The 27379-nt window shown below is 37.8% G+C and overlaps 1 protein-coding gene and 1 pseudogene across 5 annotated transcripts in view; one reads left to right on the plus strand and one right to left on the minus strand.

Moving 5' to 3' along the window:
* Positions 1–27379, plus strand: part of PDE7A (phosphodiesterase 7A) — a 349141-nt gene that overhangs the window by 268834 nt on the left and 52928 nt on the right. Inside the window, exon 1 of one of the 5 annotated variants that reach the window (XM_036830358.1) lies at positions 22690–22710. The exons of 3 other annotated variants lie outside the window; for them this stretch is intronic. Coding sequence is in view for 1 of the 2 variants with exons in the window: in XM_036830355.1 (XP_036686250.1) it covers positions 26467–26526 (60 nt within the window). In the remaining variant the exon portion in view is untranslated. Of the gene's footprint in view, positions 1–22689; positions 22711–26342; positions 26527–27379 lie in introns of those variants that run through there. One more of the 5 variants, XM_036830355.1, reaches the window with a different exon arrangement.
* On the minus strand, positions 21543–21698 carry LOC118883474 (annotated as a pseudogene).

The raw sequence follows: 27379 nt of genomic DNA on the forward strand, positions 1-27379 counted from the left end.
TTCTGGAAGGGGAAGAACTTGGGTCGAAAGCTACATGCATTTACAATTTTGCTGGCTCCAAAAGGGTTGCATCAATTGACATTCTCACTACAACTTCACAGTGTATTCCTTGTTGTCCAGATCTTTTCTTAAATTAGCATAGTGAGAGTTTGTACAGTGAGTTCAAATAGTGAAAGGTGAGGTGTTGTTGAAATCCGTTTAGTTCCTGAGCTTTGGATGGCCAGAGTAGGGACGGTCCGGACGATGGGGGTCCATTTGAAAACTGACCGTGCTCTGGTTCCTGAGTTAGATGGTGAGAGTTTGAATAATGCAGAATACCAGCTGTTTCCTTCTTCTGGCATCTCCACACCCTCACTGGCAGTGAGGTATTATCAATGTTTTTAGTCCTTGACAGCATGATGGGTTAAAATAAAAAGGTGTCTCATTAGGTCTGTTTCGCTTGTCTTTAGTTATAAGTGATACTATGCATATTTTTATTTTAATGGCATTTATATTTTAAAATAATATGTAAAATACCTTCTTGTATCATAAGAGTAATTTTTCACCATTAGGGAAATAAATTCGTTTTATAATATTACTAATATTTTATCTAATTTCTTTTTACTTTTTATGGTAATTTTTTGTGTATGGTAGTTTTATTTAGTGAAATGTATAATTTTTCCCCTTTTGAGGCTTCTGGGTCTATGTCATACTTACAGAGTATTATCTGCTATGCCTCAAGATAATAGATCTTTCATGTATTCCCCTACAGTCTTTTACATTAGTCTTTCGATAATTCTATTTCCACAGTTTGTTTTTCATGTTTTGATCTTTGCTCCATCTCTGGAATTTATTGTGGTGTAAGGAGTCAGGCAGAAATCCAGCGTTTTTCCTCTACTTACTATCCAGTTTCCCCTAAATCGTTTATCAAATAACACACCTTTTCCCCCATGTATTTGAAATGCTGCCTTTATCGTGTGTGAAGTTGTTGTGTCTGTTTGGTCTATCGATGGGCTCTATTGTGTTTCAGTGAGCGGTCTATTCATGTGCCAGGATTAAACTGTTTTAATTATTATAGCTTAATAATATTTTAAAATATGTAATAGGACTATTCTCCCCTCTTTTCTCTCCTACCTGATTGTGCATGCATGGTTATTATTCTAGAAGAATTTATCATTAGTCAAAAACTCCCCTCTCACTACCCGTAAAATATCCTATGGGTATTTTTACTGGAATTGTTGCAATTTGTTGTTTGGGCAAACTGGCATTATTAGAATTAATCCAAATAAAGTGGTTACAGCAGTGCCTGGCATAGAGTAAACAGTCAAAAGAGACTAGCTGCTGTGCTGGATATTCTTTTTGCGCTTTCAAGGTATTCACTCCCTCCCTCTTGCTCTGTGCTTCAGGAGGCTGACCTTTATGGACTGCCTCATCCGGGCTGTCTTGCCACTGGCTTCTTGTTGGACTTGGCAGGACTAGTGGGAGATGGGAGGGTGGGAGGGAAGAGAGGTTAGGGTGTATTTCCCAGCCTGTCACCCTCTTAGCACTGTTTGTCTCCCGAAGGCTCACCTTGTGCCTGATGTTTCCTTGTCCATAGTTGAGAGTCCTCACTAGGGTCTGGAGGTAAGAGTGGTAACAGCTTCCTGCTGCTGTTGCTGCCCTCTGGGAGCTTCACCCTGCCCAGTCCTTAGTAAATAGTTCTTTCATGAATTTCTCCTCAGTTACTCCTTGAAGTGTGTCATCAGTTTTCCTGCCAGGAGCCTGACTGATAGAGCTGCTCTCATCCTAATACTGAATCTTTCTATTCGAGTCTTTTTTGAGATCCCTCAATAGAGATGAAAGCTAGAGTCCATTATCATTTTTGTTGTTTATACCCAGGTTTACTTCTCTTTGGCTGCAATTGTAAACGGAATCTTTTCTCTCATTATGATTTCTGTTTGTAAATAGACAAACTATTGATTTTTGTTTGTTAATTTTGTCGTCAGCTGCATACTGAATTTTCTAATAGTTTTTCAGTACCTTTTCTTGTTTATTTCATAATCACTTGCAAATAATGATAACTTTGCCCTTTTATCTTTACTTCGTTGGGAGTATTTATTTGGGAATGGTTGTTTATTTTATTCAAATGCATTTTGGGTCATTTGAGATGCTTAAAGTTTTTCACCTTTGATCTACTAATTTGGTAAATTATCCTAAATTATCTAAAATTAACTTACTGTTATATTCCTAGAATGATTCTTACTTGGTTAAGGTATATTATTCTTTTAATGGTTCTACTTGCTAGTATTTTGTTATAGGACTTTTGCAGCAATATCCCTTACAGAAAATTATCTATAGCTTTCTCTCCCCATCCAGTATCATGTTGCAGTAATAGTACTCTGTTGGTATCATTCTTGTATTTTTTGAGGCAAGTCAAAAACAGTAAGGCAGCAAAGAAAAGAAAATTTTTTTTAAATTCAAAGCTTTTTAAAGCAGTGAGGAAGTTAACTGGTTACCAGGGAAACTAGCATCATACATTGCTAGTTATAAGGATGTCTTTTGTATCAAAGTGGAACAAAATACAATTGTTACAAGACTTAAGATGTGTCTGTAATGAAGTGGTGACACATAATACCATCTTTCACTTAATAGTTCTTTCATCTACTTTGTCTCATACTGTGAAGAGAAATGGGTAGGTATTAGCCCCATTTAACAAATGCGAAGGTTTAGGTTCAGAGAGGTTGCTGCTTGCCAGAGGCATAGGGCTAATAAGGTTGACCTCTAGACCTAGAAACCAAATCTTTTGGCTCATGGCCAATGCTCCTTCATTATCTTTTTTTTTTAGAAATTCACGTTCTTTTATTTATTTATTTATTTATGACTGTGTTGAGTCTTCGTTTCTGTGCGAGGGCTTTCTCCAGTTGCAGCAAGTGAGGACCACTCTTCATCGCGGTGCGCGGGCCTCTCACCATCGCGGCCTCTCTTGTTGCGGAGCACAGGCTCCAGACGCGCAGGCTCAGTAATTGTGGCTCACGGGCCCAGTTGCTCCGTGGCATGTGGGATCTTCCCAGACCAGGGCTCGAACCCGTGTCCCCTGCATTGGCAGGCAGATTCTCAACCACTGCGCCACCAGGGAAGCCCTCATTATCTTTAAGAATAGAGTTAATGCAGTTTCACGGATCATATCACATACGTATTTCAAAATGGGAGAGATTTTGGCTTAGATTTTATTTTCAAAATGATTATGTGAATTCAGCACTCTTCTTGTAATGCATATTATAATTCATTTTCTGCCTGCAACATCTTCTTGGGGGTAGTGTCAGAGAACAAGGTTATAACTTTGTACTATAGATAGTAGCACAGAATCATCCGATTTAAAAACTGGAACTATCTTACTACCTGCAGAGAATTATATAGGCTCTACCTGGATACAAGTGAAATAAAAATAGTGTCTTCTTGTGTTCATGAACAAAAAACACTAAATTTCATCCTTTTAAAAGCATAAATTGTGTTTTTCTTCATTACTAAGGTAATACATGTTCATGATGGAAAATTTAGGGAAAAAAATAGTCATGCAAAAAATATAAGAATCATCTGTAATTCTACCACCCAGAGATGACAGTGTGAACATATTGGTGTCGAGCTCAAGACAATCCTAGTATCTGTCTATCTAAATATATTCTCTCTTTCTGTCTCTTACTATGCATAATGTTTTATAATCTTTTTTTAATTTACATTATCAGTAATTTTTCATATGGAGTATTTTATAGCAGTATTTCAGATACTTGAGGGTTTTTTCTGTCTAAATAAAATCTTATTAGAAACCCAAATATATGCAGTATTCTATTGGTAAATTTGGTAAATGCTAATTTATAGCTTCATTATGGGAATAAAAACTTTGGTTTAATGAACAGAAAATTTGAAATTGGGTTGTATCCAGTGGCGTGCTGGGAAGTGTTTATAATGACTGGATCTCTGAGTTGTGGTGTTTGCCAGTTTCTGTAGTGTCCTTACTCTTAGCATGGTTGATATGAAGCTCTCGGTGTAAAATCAGTGAACGAGGTGTTGGGACAAGTGCAGAACTGGCTGTCTTGAGCCAGCGTGCGCAGGCTCCAGCTCACCACTCGTTATACAGATAGAGTGTTGTTAGTTGCAGGTAGCAAAAAAAGTAATTTCAGTTTCTGCAAACAAAAGACTTACCAAGAAGACTCAAGAGTGGCTCCAGATTTGGTTAATTCAGCAGCTCAGTATCATCATTACTGACCCAGGTTCTTTCTGTCTTTCTGTTTTGCTAGCTTCAGTATGTTGGAGTTGTGCTCATGCCATGGCTGCACAGTGGCTTTAGTAGTTCCATGTATTCCGACATGACAGCTTCCAGAGGAAGAAATGGGCTGTCTTCCCTTTTGTCTCATTTTAAGTTCAAAGAAACCCATCCCATGAGGCTCCCCACCGCAGACTTTGCGTCACACCTGTTTTATGTGGCCATTTCTAACTCAGTCTCTGGCAAGAGAGATGGACCCATTATGACTGGTTTGGACCAGTCAGGGCCCACTCTTCAGGGCTGAGGCTGCCCGCACTCCCCTGAAGCACATGGCTGCCCAGACACCTGAACAAAATGTTGCTTTAGGAAGGAGGGAAGGAGGGGTGGATATTGAATATACAACCAACAGTGTTGTCTGCACAGGGTTGTGGATGGCTCTTCCAATCATATTATCAGCTTCGGTATTTATTTTTCTATTTTATTTTGACTGTGTGATAAAATTTTTCATTCATCGAGAAAAATTGCAAATATTAACAGTATTCTTCTCAACTCATTCTATGAGGCCAGCATTACCCTGATACCAAAACCCAACAAAGACATGACAGGAAAAGGAGACCACAGACCAATATATCGTATGAATATGGACACAGAAATCCTAAACAAAATACTAACAAACTGAATCCAGCAACATATATAAAGAATTAATACACCCTGACCGAGTGGGATTATCTCAGGAATGCAGGGTGGCTTAACGTTCAAAAATCAATTAACGTAATAACCATGTCAATAATAATACACTCAGAGAACTAGGAATAGAAGTGAACTTCCTCAACCTGATAAAGGGTATTTATGAAAACCCATAGCTAACATCATACTTGATGGTGAAACTTTCTCCATAAGATCTGGAACAAGGCAGGATGTCCAGTCATGTTACTTCTATTCAACATTGTGCTAGAGGTTCTAGCCGGGTCAGTTAGGCAAGAAGAAGAAAAGGCATCCAGATCAGAAAGGAAGAAGAAAAACTCTATTCACAGATGACATGATCTTCTTTTTAGAAAATACTAAGGAATTATTAGAACTAATAAATTAGTTCAGCAAGGTTGCAAGATACAAGGTTAATATACAGAAATCAGTTGTTGCTATACACTAGAACAACTGAAAATGAAATTAAAACAATTCCATTTACAGTAGCATTAAAAAGAATAAAATCCTCAGGTTGTTTTTTTAATATTGAGTTGTATGAGTTCTTTATATATTTTTGGATATTACCCTTATCAGACATATCATTTGCAAATACCTTCTCCCATTCAATAGGTTGCCTTTCCGTTTTGTTGATGGTTTCCTTTCCTGTGCAAAAGCTTTTTAGGTTGATGTGGTCCCATTTGTTTATTTTTGCCTTTGTTGCCTTTGCCTGAGGAGACAGATCCAAAAAAATATTGCTAAGACCAGTGTCACATCACATACTTGTCTGTTTTCTTCTAGATGTTTTATGGTTTCAGGTCTTACATTTAAGTCTTTAATCCATTTTGAGTTTATTTTTGTATATGGTGTAAAAAAAATGGTCCAGTTTTATCCTTTTGCATGTAGATGTTCAGTTTTCCCAATATCATTTGTTGAAGATGCTATCTTTTCCCCATTGTATATTCTTGCCTCCTTTATCGTGGATTAATTGAACACATGTGCATGGGTTTATTTGGGGGATCTCTATTCTGTTGCATTAATCTGTGTGTCTGTGTTTGTGCTAATACCATACTGTTTTGATTACTGTAGCTTTGTAGTATAGTTTGAAGTCACAGAGCATGGTACCTCCAGCTTTGTTCTTTTCTCTCAAGATTGCTTTGGCTATTTGGGGTCTTTTGTGGTTCCACACTAATTCTAGGATTATTTGTTCTAGTTCTGTGCAAGAGGCCATTAGTATTTTTATAGGGATTGCATTGACTCTAGATTGCTTTGGGTAGTATGGGTATTTTAACAACATTAGTTCTTCTAGTCCACAAGCATGGTATATCTTTCCATTTATTTGTGTTATCTTCAGTTTGTTTCATCAATGTCTTATAGTTTCAGAGCACAGGTCCTTTACCCCATTGGATACATTTATTCTTAGGTATTTTTTTTTGATACAAACAATCTGGCTGACAAATGGGAAGAGGACGCAAATAGGCGTTTTTCCGAAGGAGACGTACAGATGGCCAACAGGCACATGAAAAGATGCTCAACATCACTAATCATCAGGGAAATGCAAATCAAAACCACAGTGAGATATCACCTCACGCCTGTCAGAATGGCTTTCATCAGAAAGACAAGAAATAGCAAGTGTTGGTGAGGATGTGGAGAAAAGGAAACTCTTAAGCACTATTGGTGGGCATGTAAATTAGTGCAGCCGCTATGGAGAACAGTGTGGGGGTTCCTCAAAAAGTTAAAAATAGAACTACCAGGGGCTTCCCCGGCGGTCCGGTGGTCAAGACTCCACACTCCCAATGCTGAGGGCCCAGGTTCAATCCCTGGTTGGGGAACTAGATCCCGCATGCCGCAACTAAGAGCCTGCATGCTGCAACTGAAGATCCCACGTGTGCAACTAAGACCCAGCGCAGCCAAATAAATAAATAAATATTAAAAAAAAAATAGAACTACCATATGATCCAGCAATTCTACTTACAGGTATTTATCCAAAGAAAACAAAAACAATAATTTGAAAAGATATATGCACAGAAATATTCATTGCAGCATTATTTACAATAGCCAAGATATGGAAACAACCTAAGTGTCCATCAACAGATGACTGGATAAAGAAAACATGGTGTTTATTTTTATACATAGATACATACATATATATATATGTGTGTGTGTATGTGCCACACAGTGGAATATTACTCAGTGCTGAAAAGGAATGAAATCTTGCCATTTGTGACAGCATGGACGAACCTAGAGGGTATTTTGCTAAGTGAAATAAGCCATACAAAGAAAGATAGATACTGTATGTTTTCACTTATATGTGGGAATCTAAAAAACAAAACAAATTAACAAATATGAAACAGACTCACAGATAAAGAGAACCAATGAATTGGGGGGTGGGGCAATAAGCAAAATAGGTAAAGGAGATTAAGAGGTACAAAGTACCAGGTATAAAATAAATAAGTCACAGGATATAATGTATAGCACAGAGAATATAGTTAATATTTTAATAACTTTGTGTGATGTGTAATGTATAAAAATATCAAATTACTCTGTTGTATACCTGAAGCTAATATAATATTGTAAGCCAATGATATTTCAATTTAAAAAAAAAAGAATGAAATACTTAGGAATAAATTTAACAAAAGAAGTGCAAAACATTCTCTGAAAACTACAAAACGTTGAAAGAAATCAAAAATCCAAATAAATGGGAAAATACCCTATGTTCATGGATCAAAAGATGAAATACTGATAAGGTGGCAGTACTCCTCAAGTTGATCTATAGTTTCAGCACAGAATCTCAGCTTATTTCTCTATAGAAATTGATAAGCTGACTTGAAAATTTATATGGAATTGCAAGGGACCCAGAATAGTAATAAACAATCTTTCAAAAAGAGAACAAAATAGGAGGACTCACACTTCCTGATTTCAAAACTTACTAATACAAAGCAACAGCAGTCAGGACAGTGTGGTACTGGCACTTAAGCTTGCAGTACTTACCTTTTGTACTTACAGACATATAGATCAATGGAGTGAATTGAGAGTTGAGATAGAAACCCATGTGTCTTTGATCAACTGAGTTTTGAGAAAAGTGCCAAAACCATTCAATGCAGAAAGAGTACCTTTTCAGTAAACTGTGGTAGAACAACTGGATAGCCCCATGCAAAAGGATGAAGCTGACCCTTATAAGTTAAAATGGATCAAAGATCTCATTTTAGGAACCGAAACTATAAAACTTAGAAGAAAACATAGGGTGAATCTTTATGACCTTGGATTTGGAAAGGATTCTTTGATCAGAAAAATGCATGAGCAACAAAAGAAAAAAATAGATACATTAGATTTCATCAAAGTTAAAAACTTTTGTACTTCACAGTACACTATCAAGAAAGTGAAAAGACAACCCACATAGTGGGAGAAAATAATTGCAAATCATATACCTAATAAGGGAGTCATTTCTAGGATAGAAAAGGAACTTGAGGGACTTTCCTGGTGGCATAGTGGTTGGGAATCCACCTGCCAGTGCAGGGGACACGGGTTTGAGCCCTGGTCCGGGAGGATCCCACATGCCACGGAGCAGCTGGGCCCGTGAGCCACAACTGCTGAGCCTGCGCTCTAGAGCCTGCAAGCCACAGCTACTGAGCCCACGTGCCACAACTACTGGAGCCTGTGCTCTGCAGCAGGGGAGGCCACCGCAATGAGAGGCCCACGCGCCACAGCGAGGGGTGGCCCCTGCTTGCTGCAACTAGAGAAGGCCCGCGTGCAGCAATGAAGACCCAACACAGCCATAAATAAATTTTTAAAAAAAGACAATGCAATTAAAAAATGGACCAAGGGTCTGAATAGTCATTTCTCCAAAGAAGATATACAAATGGCCAAAAAACACATGAAAGATGCTCCAACATCTTTTCCATCAGGGAAATGCAAATCAGAACCACAATGAGAGATGGCTAGAATAAAAAAATCAAGATAAGTCTTAGCAAGGGTGTGGAGAAATCAGAGCCCTCGTGCACTACTGGTGGGAATGTGGAATGGCACAGCCTCTTTGGATAGCAGTTTGGCAGTTCCTCAAGATGCTAAACGTAGAGTTACCACGTGACCCAGCAGTCTCACTCCTAGGTATATACCTAAGAGAAAGGAAAACCGGGCCACACGAAAATTTGTCCATGAATGTTTATATCAGTAACAGCATTATTAAATAACCAAATGGTAGAAATACCCTGAATGTTCATCAACTGATAAACAGACAAAAAGTGTTATGTCCATAATGGAATATTATTAAACAATAAAAAGGAATAAATTTCTGATACATGCTACAACTTGGGTGAACCTCGAAAACATGCTGAGACACAAAATAAGCCAGACACAAAAGGTCACATTGGGTGTGATTCCATTTATATAAAATATCCAAAAATTTGATTGCTGTAAGGATAGAAACAAGACAGGTCGTTGCTGTGGGCTGGGGGAGGGAGAATGGGGACTGACTGCTCACAAGTATGGGGCTTCCTTTGGGGTGAGAAAAATATTATTAACAGTGGTGATGGTTGCACATATGTGCGACTACACTGAAAACCATTGTACTGTGTATTTAAATGGGGGACTTGTATGATTTGTGAACTGTATCTCAAGAAAGCTGTTTAAAAAATCTTAACAGCATTTTATTTAGAGATTTCCTTGCAGTTTCAGAATATTTTTAAATTAATGATCCAGAAGTTTGAAGGAAAAATAGTCGGAAATGCTAGTTTCAATGTATTGTCAGTAATAATATCTAAACTTTTGTCCATCTTGTTTGTCATAAAGTCAGAAAAGTAAGCCAGAGTTGTACTAAGCATTAAAATTATAATACACAACCCCAGTGTGTTCTTACATGTTCATCTGTTAGTATAAAACTGCTCCATTTTAATGAAAATATATGCTGAACAGATGCATCTGAGCTTTGCCTTGCATTTGTTTATGGAGCTTTAGTTCCTTTGGTGGAGCACAGTTTTACACGAGGAACCATGCACAGGCACAAATGAAAAAAGAGAAGGTTAATTCAGAGCCCAAACTTTGCTAATCAGTAACACGTGTATGAAACAGTCAGCTCCATATACAGAGATGCCAGAGGATGGCCTAATTTAAGATATATGTGAAAATATGTTACTCTGGGAGCATAAATTAATATTTTGGTAGGAGTCCCCAAAGAGTTAAAATTTAAATGTTTGAATATGTGCATTTTTTGAGAAATGACTCACATAGCATAAAATTCACCCTTTTAAAATGTACAATGTGCTTTTTAGTGTATTCACAAAGTTTTGCAATATTGTACACCTTCACTACGATCTAATTTCAGAACGTTTTCATCACCTAAAAAAGAAACTCTACCCACAGTCATTCCTCACTCCTCCCTCCCCAGCCCCTGCAACTAGTCATCTGCTTTCTCCCTGTATTTACATATGGAATATGTGCATTGTTTTTACTACAAATTTGAAATAGTTAGAAGTATCCAAGAATTAAACTAAATCTTTTTGAAGACAGGACATGTATGTTTTATAGCATTCACTTTAAATGATTGTAGGTAGTCCGTATTTCACTTTAGTGATCAGCCGGTCAGTCCATTACGGTAATTTCCTTAAGATTATTTCCTAGAAGTGGTGTGACTGGTTAAAATGTTAGGTGTAGATTAAAGCCTTTTGATAAACATTGCCAAACTACCTTCCAGAAAGCTTATATCAGTTTATACTCAAACAGTAATGTAAGAAAGACTCATGTAAGTTGTAAAATATAATAATACAAGTAACTAAATTTGTATATAGGGAGAGAGGTTCATAACTGCCTTTCAATTAAATGTTTACTTGTCTAATTTTGAAAATTGTTTTCTCCTCAACACTTCAGAAACTTTTCAGTGAACAGGAGTCATAATTTTTAAATCAATTGTACTTGAACCATTACCTCAAATTAGGAATGCAGCTGCATAGTACCAGTTTGTATTCCAGGTTCAAAACAAGAAACTCTTTAACTATATCTTATTCATCAGTTGTAAATTGCCTGTACTTTATGTAACTGGCTCTTAATTGTTCATACAATAAATCTTTCAGCTGTATCAAATTACGTATTTCAGTTAGTTTTTTTGTTTGTTTGTTTTTTAACGCTTCCTCAGTAAATCTTGAAATAAGCCATTCGGATGGCCCAAATGACTGATTATTTTCCTCTTTATACAACTGCATGTTGGAGATGTTAAAACTGATGTGACTTTCCCAAGTGGAAGGGAATTTATTCCAGATAGAGGAAATGAGTTGGGTACAGGTGTGGCAGTGGTCATGTCCAGGCTCTGATCAGGAAATTGTGAGCAAATTATTTGGTTGGAATTGGGGTACATAAAGGGTGAAAATGAGATAATAAGGTTAAATTTGTGCCATAAAAGGCAAATATTAACTGGCTTTCTGTATCTTCTTGGTAATAAAAAATGCTGCTGCTAACAGGGTATAGGGAAGGATGCATGATAAGGTGCTGTGTATGCAGTTTGATGAGAGGGTTAAAGATTTTGTGCTCTTTGGAGTGTCCCCCTTTTAACCTTGATCATACAGGTTTTTCTTATCATATCAGTTTTTCTCATATCAGCTTTTCTCCCTCAGTTTTATCAGGTTTGTTTTTTTTTTTAAGTGACGGTGTACTGAAGGGGGCATGTCTCTTTCAGAAGTGTGTGTATTTGGGTGGGGATGAGGGGGATGGGGGAAGGGCATGCATGCACACACACCTGGCCTTGCCATCCTCTGACCAGTAGTTCCTAATTGATAACGGCAAATCCCAGAAGAATCTGGGATTTTGGCAAGGGATTCATGAATCCACATGTATTTGCAATAGTAAACTTAAAAAACCAAACTCATACATATATATATTATTGTTTTTCAAATATAAGTAGATACACCTGTGATTAATTAAATCAGATTCATTTAAACATAACTACTGAACTCTCAGTGTTATATCCTTTTGTATTTTCTCGATCAGTGGATACGTTTTGTATTCTTTTATGAGATGGTCAGTCACATTAGTCAGCCACAAGAGGAGACATGGGAAAAGCTCACGAAGAAACAAGGTGTATTATGCTCACGGGTCCTAGAGACCGGAGCCCTGGTACGCCACACAGGGCCACGTGGGAAAACACCAGGGTGGTCAGAAGGCAGAAGACAGGAGTGAAGGGAAAGTTAGGCCATGGCCTCTATTCAGGTTTCCTAGGGAAGGGCAAGGCAGGGCAGAGTGAATGGTTCAGGATTGGTTAATTTGAATTATTTTGCAGGCTTTGGGCTACAGGAGTGGTCCCTAGTTGCCTGGTACCTGACCCTGGGATGATTAGTTGTTTTGAGATGCAAGGGTCTGATGGAGGTCTGGCTCTGGATTGGCTGGCTTGCATAATCAAAGACATGCTTCTGGCTATCTTTAAGAGTTGGCTATCCCATGGAGGGGCAAGTCTCCCCAGTCAGAAAGGTTTTTAAGATGTCAAAACAGCATTATATGCGGATAATAATGGTATAAAATTACATGCAGTGCGGGATGTCAGAAGAGTAACCCGTATTGTGTGGGGTGCACAGACTATTGGACACTTAGGAAGGTTAACCGCCGTCTGTGCCCGCCATGTCTGATCTCCAAAAGGGGTAGAATTGTGACTTAGACCCTGAATTACTTGGGCAAATTTCTGATTGTTACGTGCCTGCCTGTTTTTGATGCCACTGACTGAAAATGGACTATTACCATTGGGTAATGACTGACAAAAATTTGATAAGGGGAGCATTATGGTCAAGCTTTTACCATGAGCAAAAACAGTGAGTAAGTTAATGAGTTGTTTTTTTCTTTTAATTCCATGGCTGTCTTACATTGTAACTTAGAGAACCTGGTAATTTAAATAGGAGCTAGGTTGATTAATGTCTGCTCTGTAGAGAGGGGAAAGCATTTTATAGAATTTGATTTGAGTCTTTGATATGCCTAAATATATTAAAGCACTGGTTAGAGAGTGTTAAATGATTTTTAAAGGCTTATAAATTTTAGTTAATGACGCTTCCCTTGGACTGTGTTGGAGAATTGGGTAAGAACACCTCGGTGATGTTCCTGGATTATCTTCAAGCATACCTTAGCTGTCTACTTTCCCATTATCCAACTGGAGGAAGCCAAGGCTTTTAGAATGTAACTTTTGTATCAAGACTCCATGATAGGAAGGGTAGACCTCAGATTTGAACCCATGATCGCGTACATGATCCAAAGTCTCTGCTCTCCTGGTTCAATTTTAAGAAGATAGTTGTTGGCATGAATTTCAAACTTAAGAGAATTCCAGACTTTGAGGAAAATTAGATGAAAATATTTTTCCTCTGTACTTTTAAAATTGTACTAAAATACGCCTAACATAAAATTTATTATTTTAACCATTTTTGGATGTACAAACCATCATTTCTCTCCATTTGCCCAGCTTTCTCACTGGCCGCACAGAAACTGTGTACCCATTAAACAGTAATTGCTAGTCCCTTCTTTCCCAGCCCCTGGAAACCTCTATTGTGCTTTTTTGTGTCTATGAAGAAAGTTTCTTTGTAATGAGAGAATTTGTTGATGTTAGATGATATAAATTAAGTTTTAAATTACTTTGTAGAGTGTTGATTATAAAGGCAATTCTTTTGAACAAAGAAGTACCATGTACTTCAATGTAAATTAAAAGTTATTTTTGCCCTTTTAATTCTTTGCCTGTTCTATTTTAAACAAAATATTATAATTACGTATGCGAAGTACAGAAGCCTTCGTGTTCTCATTTTATTAAATGTAAACAAATGGTGTTAATTGAAGAGAAAATAGTTCTTTTTTCTGAACCTTACCAAATTGCTTTTTATACATTGTTCCAGTTCGAGCTCGTTAAGGTAGCATTAGTCTTAATTGCCTTTGCAATTAAGTTCATCAAAATGGTAGCAAATTCAAAAGATGACAATCTTTTTGCTAGCCTGCCTAAATTTGTATCATGTTCTCCTAGCTGATGGTTGTCAAATTGCACATGATTTGATTCAAGCTATTTTTTTATATGAGCACAGAATGTTGTTATTATTGCTCATTGTATTCCATTAGCAATAGTTACTGGGAGGTGCTCTATACGTTGTCCAGACCCTGGGCTTTGGGCTTTTTTTGTTCGATATACTCAGGAGGTTGTGAAAAACGCAGAGTTCAGGTTCACCCACTTTACTTTGACCTTGCAGTGAGAGCCAGCTTCAGTACTCTGCCTGCCTTTATGCATTTCTGCCTTTACTTAGTTTTTGCCTGAGTGTTCCTTATTTTATTACCAGCTCATGGATTCATTTCAGTAGGTATTTTCTGTATTTTCCAGCATTTTCAGTTGTTTTCAATGGTAGGGTCCATTCTCTAAACTAGTCTGCTGTTGGAAATGATCCTGTGATCAAATGACTCCTGTGATCTCAGAGACTTAAACCGAATCATTACAGCCACCAGGTAAATAATAGGAATAGGAACACAGGTTTTGTGTTGATTATTAGCTATAATTTATTCTTGGCTGCTTCTTCCAAATCAGTCTCTGTTACAGAACCGGATGGCAGAATTTTTAATATTATCTGCTATATCTTGCTTTCATTTTGTAAAGGAACTGAGGGAGCCTAGATTGGAGGAAGTGGCTGAACCAAAAGTTCCTTCTCTAGCCTAGGTCTGGAAGAAACTATTACAAGCCCTACAGGGGATGCAGTTTGAAATTTGTTGAGCGTTGGCCTTCTTGTCACTTGCTTTTTGTATTACAGTTAAAGCTGTTTCTAATTGGCTTTAATGTTACAGAGGTGTAAGAGGGAATGTTATTTATATTTATGTGTGAGAGAAAATAAACGCGTGGGGATGTGCTGTTTAGTTTGAATAGTTACCATTTGCGAGTTTTGGTCTTTTGCCCTCCCGGTCCTTTCCTGTTTGTAAGCCTGAAGATTTTGGTTTTAACCGTCTTATCTTCTCTCCTTGAGTAATCTTACCACATGGTCTTGAGTGCTTGGGAGGGGATTACTCCCAAATCCCTTCTTCAGCTCACCACAAGCCAGACTCCTGGATGGACATTTCCACTTAGTTGTCCCTGGGACGCTGAGCCCGTTAGTCTCCTGAATCCTGTCACCTTTCTCTGTTCCTGTGGCCGCTACCCTAATCTCAGCCATCGTCTTATTCTGGATTAAGGCAGTAGCCTTCTTACAGAGCTCCTGAAGCCTGAAGTCTTCCGCTGTATTAATCCATTCCATCCACTGGCACCCAAAGTATTTTTTCCAAAATATAATTTATGCATCACTCTCCTAAATAAAACCTTTCAGTGGGTTCCTTTTGTCCTTCGTACACAATTCAGACCTGTCAATATTGTTCCCAGTCCTTATTCTCTAGTCTCAGTCCCTTACCACTCCCACCTTCACTTTACACTGTAACCTGTACTGAACTTCCTTTGTGGGTGGGAGGGAATAGATTTTGCTCCTCTTTTTGAAATTAAACTTTATTGAGGTATAATTTATACAATGTGATGAGTTTTAACAAATGTGTACACCTATGCAGCTACTATCCTAATCAAGATACTGTGCTCTTCAATCACCCCCAGAAGTTCCCTTGGGCTCCTGCCCCAGACCACCACTACTGATTCGTTTTGCTTGTTCTCGAACTTCATTATAAATGGAATCATACAAAATGTAGTCTTTTTTTCCTGATTTTTTTTTCACTTAGCACAGTGTTTTTTGAGGTTTATCCATGTCATTGCACATATCAGTAGTTTCATTTTATTGCTGAGCAGTATTCCATTGTATGGATATACCACAGTTTATTTATCCATTAATTAGTTGTTGGATGCATGTGTTGTTACCAGCTTTGACTATGGGCATACCTCATTTTATTGCACTTTGCAGGTATTGTGTTTTTTACAAACTGAAGATTTGTGGCAACCCTGCATTGTCAAATGATGGTTATCATTTTTTTTTTAAGCAATAAAGTATTTTTAAATTAAGGTATGTACATTGTTTTTTTGGACATAATGCTCTTACACACTGAAGAGACCACAGTATAGTGTAAACATAACTTTTACATGCACTGGGAAACCAAAAAATTCATGTGACTTGCTTTATTGTGACATTTGCTTTATTGCAGTGGTCTGGAGCTGAACATTTACTATCTCTGAGGGATGCCTATATGAATGAAGCTATGAACATTCATGTTCAGGTCATTTTGGGGGACATATGTTTCATTTGCAGAGTTCTAATTGCTCCCCATCCCAACACTAGATATTGCCAGTCTTTTTAATTTTAGCTGTTCTTACTGGGTGTGTAGTGGTATCTTGTGGTTTTAATTTTCATTAAATTTAATTTTCATTTAATTTTCATTTCTCCAGTGATTAAACATGTTGAGCATCTTTTCGTGTGTGTATTAGCTATTTGTATATCTTCGTATATCCTCTTTTGTGACTTGTCTGTTCAAGTTTTTGTTGTTGTTGTTGTTCAAGTTTTTAGCCTATATTTTAAATTGAATTAGTTGTGATTAAGATATGAGTTGTCATTAATATATGTATAATATATTCTGGATCAAATCCTTGGTCAGACATTTATATTGCAAATATCTGAGTCTGTGGTTTGCATTTTCATATCTTAACACTGTCTTTGAAGAGATGTTTTTAATTATAATTAAGCATAGTTAACATTTTTTATGACTAGTGTTTTTGTATCTAGAAATCTTTACTTAACCCTAAATCATGAATATATTCTCGTACTTTTTCTTAGAGATTTTATTGTTTTAGCCTTTATGTTTAGATATAATGATCTGTGTTAATTTTTTGTATAGCATGAGATTGCACATTGAGATTTTTTTTTCATAAGTTTATATAGTGCCATTTGTTGAAAAGATTACATTTTCCCTTGAATTACTTGGGCACCTTTGTCAAATATCGATTGACCACATAAATGTGGGTGTGTCTTTGAACTCTCTGTTGAGTTCTGATGCTCTACGTCTGCCTTTATGTAAAAACCACATTGTCTGTAGCTTTAAATTAAGTCTTGAAATCAGGTAGTGCAAGTCCTCCAATCTTCTTTTTTCTTTCCAAAACATTTCTGGCTATTCTAGATCTTTAGTGTTTCCATACAGATTTTAGAATTTGCTTGTCAGTTTCTTTAAAAAAAAAAAATGCTGGAATTTTAATTGGGATTGTGTTGGATTTATAGATTAACTTGAGAAAAATTGGAAACAATATTGAGCCTTCCAATCCGTAAACATGTGTATTAGTTTCCTAGGGCTGCCAAAACAAAGTATTACAAACTGGATGGCTTATAGTACAGAAATTTATTTTCATGGTTCTAGAAGCTAGAAGTCAGAAGTTAAGGTGTCAGCAGGGCCATGTTCTCTCTGAAGGCTCTTGGGGAGGAATCCTTCCTTGTCTCTTCTAGCTTCTTGTGGTTGCCGGCCATCCTTGTTATTCCTTGGCTTGTAGATGCATTACTCCAGTCTCTGCCTTTGTCTTCACATGGCCTTTACCTTTGTGTGGTTGTGTGTCTGTGTCCAGATTTCTCTCTTCTTATAAGGACGTGAGTTACATTGGATTTCAAGCCCACTCTAACCCAGTATACTGTTATCTTAAACTTGATTACATTTGCAAGGAACCAGGTAAAGTCACATTCATAGGTACTGGGCGTTATGACCTTGACAAATCTTTTGGGGAAAACACAATTCAGTCTTGTAACAACATGATATATTTCCCCATTTACTTAGGTCTTTAATTTCTCTCAAAAATATTTTATAATTTTCATTGTACAGATCTTGCTCATATTTTATTTGTCTTTAAGTATTCATGTTTGTGGATGCTATTAGAAGTAGTATTTTTTTAGTTTCACTTTTCGATCGTTTTTTACGAGTATATAGAAATGCAATTGATTTTTATATATCAAATTTGTGTCCTGTGATGTTGCTAAATTTTTATTAGTTCCAGAAATTCTTTTGTAGGGTTTTTATGATTTTCTATATAGATGATAATATTGTCTGCAAATAAAAGACAGTTTTTCTACTTTCTTTCCAATTTGTATGCTGTATGTTTCTTTTTCTTGCCTTAATGCATTGGCTCTGACTTTAAATACCATATTAAAGATGTAAAGCAGACATCCTTGTCTTTTTTGTGATCTTAGGGCAAAGGCATTTAATTTTTTTAAGTATGATGATGGCTGTAGGTTTTTTAATAGATGTCCTTTATCAGATGAGGGAGTTTCCTTTTATTCCTAGTTTAGTAAGAGTGTTTAGCATAAATGAGTTGAATTTTGTTCAGTGCCTTTTCTTTATCAGTTGAAATGATTATGTGATTTTTTTTAAATTCTAATATGTTGAATTACATTTATTGTTTTTTTGAACAGAAAACCAATTTTGGATTCTTGGGATAATCTCCACTTAGTCATAATGCATTTCCTTTTTGTATATTGTTGGATTTGATTTACTAATATTTTCTTATAGATCTTTGTGTCTATGTTTATGAGTGATTTGGTTTATGATTCCCTTTTGTAATGTCTTTGGTTTTGGTATCGGTTGTTTTTTTTAGTAATTTTATTGTGATGTATCTTGGTGTGGCTTTCTTTGTGTTTCTCCTATTTGGGGTTCATTGAGCTTCTCTGACATCTGGATTAATAGTTGTCATCAAATTTGGAAAATGTTTAGGTAATTTCTGTTGATCTCTTCTGTAGCATTTAGTCTGCCATTAAGCCCAACTGCGAATTTTTAGTTTAGATGTTGTATTTTTTAGCTATAAGTGATCCTTTTTTTTTGTTTGTTTCAATTTCTTTTTTCATAGTGTGCATGTTTTCTTTAAAACCTTTGGATATATTTACAATAACATTGTAAAAGTCCTTAATCTACCAATTCCATCATCTTGTTCATTTCTGGGTTTTTATTGACTCCCCACCATCACCCCGTTTGGGGTCACATTTTCTTGTTTATTCTCCTAATTTGTTATTTTTCACTTGTCATCTTTAAAAGAGTGTTGAGTTTTGATCTGGTAAGCAGTTTAGTTACTTGTGGATCAGCCTGATCCTTTTAGGCATATTTTAAGCATTGTTAGTGTGGGTCCAGAACAATGCTGTCCAGTAGAACGTTCTGCATTGATGGGCTATATTTACCTTTCTCCTGTGCTATGGCATTTCTTGGGTCTCTATGAAATGTCCCAGGTATTCTGTGAGAGCTCTTCACTGTGGTTGGTGGGGACCAAATGTTTCCCAACTCCCCTGTAGTTGTTCTTTTCCCAGCCTCATGGTATCTCATTCTACACATGGCTAGCTTAGTATTTAGCCAAAGACTCAAGGAGACCCATTTTCGGACTTCTGGAGCCCGTTATCTTCACGGCTCTTCCTGTCTGGTACTCAGCCCTGTAAAATCCAAGTATTGTACCCTCCCTGAACTCCAGTCTCTGTGTCCTCAACTTTGTGAGACTTCTTGCTCTGCAGGGTTACTCTGCTCTGCTTTGGGGTTTGGTAACTGCTTTCAAGAAACCTGGGCAATTATAGGTCTCACCTTGTTTGTTTTCTTCCCCCTTCTCTCAGGGATTAAAGTCCTATACTTCTTGTGTAACATCTGAAAGCAATGTTTCACATAGATAGCCTAGTTCTCTAGTTGTTCATGATGGGAGTGCTGGTCCACTACCAGTTGTCCTATCATTTATTGAACCTTGTTTATATTTTTATAAACAAGCCGTAATTTTACTTACCTCGGATTTTTGCACATACTGCTTTTTCTGTGCTTGGAACTCTTTCCCCCACCTCCTGTATGATAAACTCTTATGAAATCATTTAAGGGTCAGATTATGTGTCACTCTTTCCCAGTGGTCTTCCTAGCTACTACTGAATCCTGGGTTAAGTGTCATATTTGGCACTCATAGCATCTTACATTTGCTTGTAATTGTGGTTATTTGTTATGATTGTGTGTCCCCACAAAAATCTGAGCTGTATGAAGGCAAGGACTGTGTCCATTTATGTTATATCCTTCATGCCCAACACAGTGGAGATCTCAAAATCTCTTTCTGCGTCTCCTTCTGTCCCTTGCAGTACTATATGTGGAGATGAAATAGTACTATTCAGTGTGCCTCAAGTATACTTCAGAAATTTTTTGTGCTTCTACTCTGATTGGTTTGGAGAGGGGAACAATTGTTGACAGTTGGCGTTTCCTTTTTAAATTTGACCAATCTCTGAGAGATTAGTATTTTTCTTCTTTAGTATTTATCTTATAAATATTTTGATATATATTTACCCACAAGTAGTGGTCAGTTCGTAGTATTATTTTTAGCGTGAAGTTTTTTTCCTTACCTACAAATAGTTCTCATTTAAAAATTATCTTTTGAGATAAATACCAGTAACCACTTAGATGTTAGTAACTTTGAGGAAATCAGTATGGCCAGGTCTGTGGGGTGTGGTGGGGGATGAATTTCCCATTGAAGAGCCTTTAATAACAGCTTTCTTAGAAAGGCTTCTTTGATTATGAAATCGAGTCAGGTATAGTATTGTGGGATCTTAGAACTGGCAGAGACCTTGAAGGTCATTTTTTCTAGCCTGCTCCACAACCCCCTTGACAGAGGCTAGTTTGAGGCAGCTCCTTTCAATTTGCATGGTTCTAACTGTAGAAAGTTCTAGAAAGTAATATTGAATCAAATTCTATTTTCCACAAACTTGTACCCATTGGTCTACTTCCACCTTTCATAATTTCACAGAATAAAGCTGAACTCCTTGGCTTATTTTATCTTATAGCAGTTTGTATATTATCCTTATCTGCATTTAAAAATGTTATGTATGAATGCATCTTCCAGTGTAATATTGAGAACTGAATTCAGTCTTATAAATGTGGCCTGTATTGAGAACAGTGGAGTATCCTTGATTTGGATACTTATCTGACTCTCAGTGCTTCCTAAGATTGCCTTTACTTACTGTCTCTTATTAATTTAGAGTTTAAACATTCTGGCGTTTTGGTTTTTTTTAAGGAAACTTGTAAACTCCACTTCCACTGTTCCACATGCATGCAGTTTATTTTATATTAAAATTCATACTTCATTCTCTTTTTAAGTTATTTTGTAATTAAGCACAGTGGTTTATACTTTGTGTTTTATATGCAGATATGATATGCATTAGTCCGATCTGCATCCCAATAAATAAACTGTGGAACAAGACAAAGTCACATGTAGAGTTCTGTTAGCTACCTCTAGAATTCTTCCACTAGCTTGATATCCGGTACTTAAACTCTGGTTATGTTTGTTCAGTCAGCTAGGAGTCAGCCTAACATTGCTCTGTTTTGTTCTCAAGGATGCCTCCAGAGACTATGTGTGCAGCCTTGCTGAAATTAAAGTGTCCGGTGTCTGTGACATTCTCTTGGTCTTATATACTAGCAGCCTAAGTCCAAACTCTACAGTTGTCAAATCTACACCACTGATTTTTTTTTTTTTTTCCTTCTGGAAATTGTGACCATTTCTACTTTTCCGTAATTTTTTTTTCCGACAAAAGGTCTCACATATTTATTACTGAGCCAAAGCACTAGTGCAGAAGCACAAAGAGAAAAATCATTTTCCCAATAAAACACATCCAGCTGTTCAGATAGTAGTGATGTTCTCAGAGTGATATGGTAAGATGCAAGTGACCTTGACACAGCATAAATATGTGTGCCACTTCATACGTGAGGCTCCTTATAGACCCAGCTTGGTTCTTCTCCAGTGTCTTCTCTTGGAGTTGTACCTAATTTTATTACCGGTTTTCATTCGAATCCATTGGGGAATGGGACGATTCTGCCTTCGTTTCTTGGCCGGGAATCACTTGATCCTCAAAGTCTTGTGAGAAGACATGGCGAGGAGCAAATTCCCATAATTTTTTAAATACTGTGAACAGTCGTTCAATAAGCAAATCTCTGAGTTCTTTTAATAGCATGAAATGTAGTTTCCTGGACCAGAAGACTTGAATGTTTGTAAAAGGTCAGGGTGTTTTTATTATTGAATACTGCCTTCATACCAAGACTAATCACATGTTCATTGCCATTAATTACTATCCAACAGAAAACTTAATTCAGAACTCTAAATCAGTATGACACAAAAGTCTTAATTAAGTGGTAAAACTCCCATGTTACCATAGTTTTAAAATAATTTTTGTTACTTATCAAGGATTAATTTTTTGGTCAGTTTCATATCTCTTGAAATTCATAACATTTGAAAAATAATAAGCTCCGATATGTGGCTTTTAGTAAAAGAAATAAAAAACCCGCCCTGATGTACTATTTGGTATTAAAATTGGCTGGAATTCAACATGATAAAAGCACAGTTGGAAGGTTTAGACTACAGTATTCACATTTTTCTATTATAAACTTGGTTATAATTTCCAGCAGACACTACATTTGTATAAAGCACTCTGGGATAGGCCTTTCTTGTCAACAGGATTCCAAAATTATAGACACTGATGTCAGTGCAGATGAGGTTAGCCTAATTTGGTCAAGAGAAGGACATGCTGAGTCTCTATATGGATAGCTGAAGGCTACTGCCAAGATTGACAGGTGTCCTGTGAGCGGCAAAGAGCCCCAGGGATAAAATTTGCGCTTGGATTACTTCTCTTACGACACAGTGATCAAAGCTGTACCTTTTCCTTCTATAGATCATGCTCCTAAAATAGTGAGATTTGCTTTTAATACCCTGACCGTTCAGATATTACTTTTATAAGCCCCAGAAAGGTAAAGGGTTTTATACTTTTTTCTTATAGTATTAAATTCTGTTTTCAAACGCTTAGCTGTCTCCTATGCATTAATTTTTCTAGTAGAGTCAAGTGATTTTTTTTGTTGCTCTGTCATGTTTCACTAAGGCTTTGAGACAGGTGAGAAAAGTTATGTAAAAGAATACATTTGTTATTATTGTAAAAGAGGCAACTATTTCTTTATGGGATAATAAATTATCTTATATTTAGAAAGATTAATTTTAAGATAATCTTCTAAGAAATAGACATAATATCGTAAAGGAGTGTTAATACAATTTGATAACAGCTTTTGTTTCTATTTTGTCTTATTGAAAATATTTTATTAAGAGAAGCCTTATATATTTTGTCAAGCTAAATTAGTGATAAATAGTTCATATCTCAGAATAGGAAAAAGTTTTAAAGCCATTAGGTCCGTGCCATTAAGAAAGGTAAGTGTACTGTTTTAAGAAAAACCTGTATTGCCTGAGCTTTTTGTAAGATTTGAGTGATGTAAATGTGTCATCAGCAACGAAGGAGCTATGATTTTAGGCATAAACTTAGTAGCTATTTCTATTCAAATAGGAAATTGTCTGATCTGGAAGGACTGTGTCTTGATTATCTCTGTATTTCAGTGTCAGACATACGGTAGATATTTAAGGAAGAGCATGGTGGGGAACCACTTTAAGGAGCCAGCCTGTTCACTGGTGTGAAAAATGACTTTAGCCGTACCAGGCCTCAGAAGAGGTTCCCAGGGCACTGGGCAAGCACAGCACACGTTGCCCTCATGAACCATGTGATTTCAGTTAAGCCCAGAGTTGGGGTGGAGCCGGAGGGGTTAGGTCATGATCATGGTTAGGTCTTAATTATTTAATTCGGACCTGGCTAAATGTTATTGAGAGCCTGCTATGAGTGCGGTATTCTTTTACAGATGTTATTAAACTCCTGTGAAGGGAGGAAGGCAAGGCCCTTACAGGTGGTGATTCACCCAGGTTCACTCAGCTCTTGGCAGTACAGCTGGGAAATAAACCCAGGCTCTTGACTCCAAACCCAGTAGAGTTTTGAGATGGTGGGATAATCTCGACAGAAGTTCATTTAAATGAGAGAATTTTTAGGACTGCCTTTCTTTTTTTCCTGTGTGTCTCAGTTCTGATTCTTTCCCTCTTCCCTTGTTCAGTCCTTCACTTGTATGTATTTACTTCTTTTTGGCTCCGCCCTGCCGCATGTGGGATCTGGTTCCCCGACCAGGGGTCGAACCCGCGCCTCCTGCCATGGAAGCGCGAAGTCTTAACCACTGGACCACCAAGGAAGTCCCAATCCTCCACTTTTAGACGAAAAGCAAGTTGAGATTCTTGACCTCACCGTTAACCAAAAAGGCATTTATCAAAATGTACCAAAAATAACAGTATCGTATTTGCTTCTTAGAACTCAACTTTTCGAGCAGCTGACTGGCTTGGAACTGTGAGGATAAGAAGTATTTCTGGGCTGAGCATCGAGGTAGTAGGCTCATCTGGAGTGTGCAGCCCAGGCTAGCGCGGCAGGTAATGAATGATGACCACCAGCAATTCTCCTGAGAGTGGAGCTGATTACATTTGGCTGCTCTGTCCTATTCCTGGTCATCCTTTGAGTTTGCTGGCTGGAACCTTACTGCCCAGAGAGTAATCCAAGACCCTGACAATCTCATGTCACACCTAGTTTCGTGACAGACTAAAAAAGTTATCTCCATTTGTGCAAGGATTAGCATTACAGCTTGTTAGTTCAGTAGAAAGAAGAGATATATATATATATATATAATGTATAAGGTGTAGTGGGAAATGTATGGCCGTATGTTATGTATAGCTTCAATTTAGAAAAATTGTGATGTGCATCTGTAATTTGAATTTATGCCTCATTTTGACAGGTGGAGAATTAACTTTAAAAAAAAAAATAAACTCTTCCTACTGAGGATTGGATAATGAAAACAGCATTGGTATTTGAACTATTTGGGCTGTTTTCAAATATTTTAGAGCCGTCATGTGGGTACCGCCACTAGGCAGATGCCTTTGTCTCGCCGTGAACTGCAGCCCGTGACCTAGTCCTGTCGCATCCGGAGTGTTTCGCAGCCCGTCCACCTCTCCCCCCAACACAGGCCGTGAGCGCCTCTCCTGGGCCTCCGCTGTGGCCTCCTGACCGCCCCCCAGCCCCTACCCCAATGAACTGCACTTGACCAAAACCTGCTAAAGTCTCCAGCAGGGTGGGAGTAGCTTTTACGGTGCAGACGAAGCCCCTTCTCGGGGCCTCCGCTGTGGCGGTCCCACAGCCTGCACTCCAGCCTCCTCTGCTCTTCTTCCCGAATCTTCTGCTTGTCTTTGTTGCGCGTTGCCATGTCTGTGAGGACCATTCTTCCCATCCTCTTCGTGTTCTTGCCCTTTCAGTTCAGCTCAGGGACATTTCAGGGCCTCTGGGAAGAAGCCCCTGACCTCCTAACCGGGTCAGACCCGGGGCTTTGTTGGTGGTTCCTGTCACAGCTCCATCGTACTTGTTTCAGTTGCAGTTTTGTATTTATTTGCAGACTTTTTTTTTTTTTTTTAATGTATTTATTTATTTATTTTTGGCTGCATTGGGTCTTCGTTGATACACGCGGGCTTTCTCTAGTTGCGGTGAGCGGGGGGCTACTCTTCTTTGCGGTGCGCGGGCTTCTCATTGTGGTGGCTTCTCTTGTTGTGGAGCACGGGCTCTAGGTGCATGGACTTCAGTAGTTGTGGCACACGGGCTTCAGTAGTTGTGACTCGCAGGCTCTAGAGTGCAGGCTCAGTAGTTGTGGCGCACCGGCTTAGTTGCTCCGCGGCATGTGGGATCTTCCCAGACCAGGGCTCGAACCCGTGTCCCCTGCATTGGCAGGCGGATTCTTAACCACTGCGCCACCAGGGAAGTCCCATATTTGCAGACTTTGATTAATGTAGACTGACTAAACTGTACGTTTCGGGAGGGCAGGAGCCCTTTCCGTTTTCACTCAAAGATTATACCCCTGGAGTCCAGCAAAGGGCCTGGTACCTAGTTGCAGCTTAATGAATACTTGCATGAAAGTTTCATGAAAGGCTTTTTCTCTGCTGGCTGCTGTGAGAGATCATGAAGATGAATGGAGGCCCACTTTGCTTTCACCAAGCTCACTCACAGCCAGCAGAGAGAAGAATGAGACGCGTAACACAAATATTATCATGTAAGCTAGATTGCAAGTCGGGCTTAGAAATAGTGTACTTTTAATTGCTTGAAAAATGTAGATAGGCTGGCCTTTGTCAATAAACCCATAATGAGTGAATTATAATGTTAAATAGCACAACATTATCTGTGAAAGCCCCTAGCATTCATAAAGTAATCCTAGCTCTAAAGGAAATAAAGAGTTGACCAAATTCAGTATTAAAAGTTGAAAAAATAGAATAAAATGCATTAATATTTTTAAATGCCAGGACATTATACCTGTGACGCTGGTCTAACGTGGAGGAAATGAGGAAATTTTTAGTACTGCCAAACATTTTTTGGAAGTTATTTGAAAGCATTCCTGGTGTTAAGGTCGAGGATGTGCTTGGGGCCAGCTGGAGACCTCGTTTGCCTACATTTTGTGAGACTGTTAGGTCAGCGCTCACGAAGGTGTTTCCTCCCCTCTTCCAGCTTTACTGACTCTCCTTCCCCAGCCCTGGGCTGTGGCATTAACCACGCGCTGGTAGGAGAGCCGGCTGGCAGCGTTTTCTCAGAGAGTCAGGTGACCCTTGTTTGAAGGCAGCTGCGTGAGGTTCAAGGCAGGCAGTGTCCCCTCTCTTCTGCCTCGGGACAGCTGGTTATTGTCAGATCCTAACAAATCTTCCTTGCCCATTGCTCTCTGGGAGAGGAGGGAGGCTATGCAGGGGGCTTTTCATTGATCCAATGGGAATTACATTGATCTGGTGTCTGGCCTTGGTTCTTATCAAGTGGATCGCCTCTAAGGTAGGCCATCTTTATTTTTAGGATTGTGACATTAATCATTAGTTTATATATGGGTAGGAATGAACTGGCTAGTCAAATTTCTTCTCCTTTTGCCTCAGTTTTATTTCTCTGATTAAAAGAGCTACACGTTTTACCTGTCAGCTGAGAAGCTTGAGATTACTGCATGTAATTTTTATTCTTCTCCCACCTATTCCTCCTGAAGGGCTTTTTATGGTATCATTCCTTGGTATTGAGGTAGCTTTCCTCAGGATCATTCCTTTAAAGAAGTGTTTACACTTAAAGAAGTTCAACTTTTAAGATTATGGAATTAACCAGTTTAGACATTTGGTGTTCATATTTTAAACATTCTCTTCTGGAGATAGCAAATTTACTGTTGCTTATAAATTTAAAGTATAATTATTGAGGATTTCTAAACAATTAAAAACTTTTTAAAAACTAAATACCACTGTCTCTCATGTTCTCACTTAAGGTCTTCCTGCTGCTGAAATATATGCCTTACTTATAATATGTTGAAAAGAGTTAAGATTATTATATATCTGTTGTTTTTAAATTTGGATTCCAAATATCGGGCTTAAGAAATGCTTGCTATAGTATTTCATCAGCTGAATCTAGCATTCCGTATTAAGTTGTCTTCATTATTCCCTATTAAAATTATGCTATGATTTAAAAAAAAAGAAAGAAATGCTTGCTAGAATGCTAGCCATTTGCCATCCGAATGAGAGTCCGAAGTAGGAAATACTTAAGATTATACTATTTGAAATTATTTTTCTATACTTGTATAAAAATGATGGTCTTTCATCCACCAGGCAGCTTTTGTCTTCCTTTATTAAGAAATTGAAAAGTGTGAATAGTA

Source organism: Balaenoptera musculus, chromosome 17 (assembly GCF_009873245.2).
Source record: "Balaenoptera musculus isolate JJ_BM4_2016_0621 chromosome 17, mBalMus1.pri.v3, whole genome shotgun sequence".
Taxonomy (NCBI): Eukaryota; Metazoa; Chordata; class Mammalia; order Artiodactyla; family Balaenopteridae; genus Balaenoptera; species Balaenoptera musculus.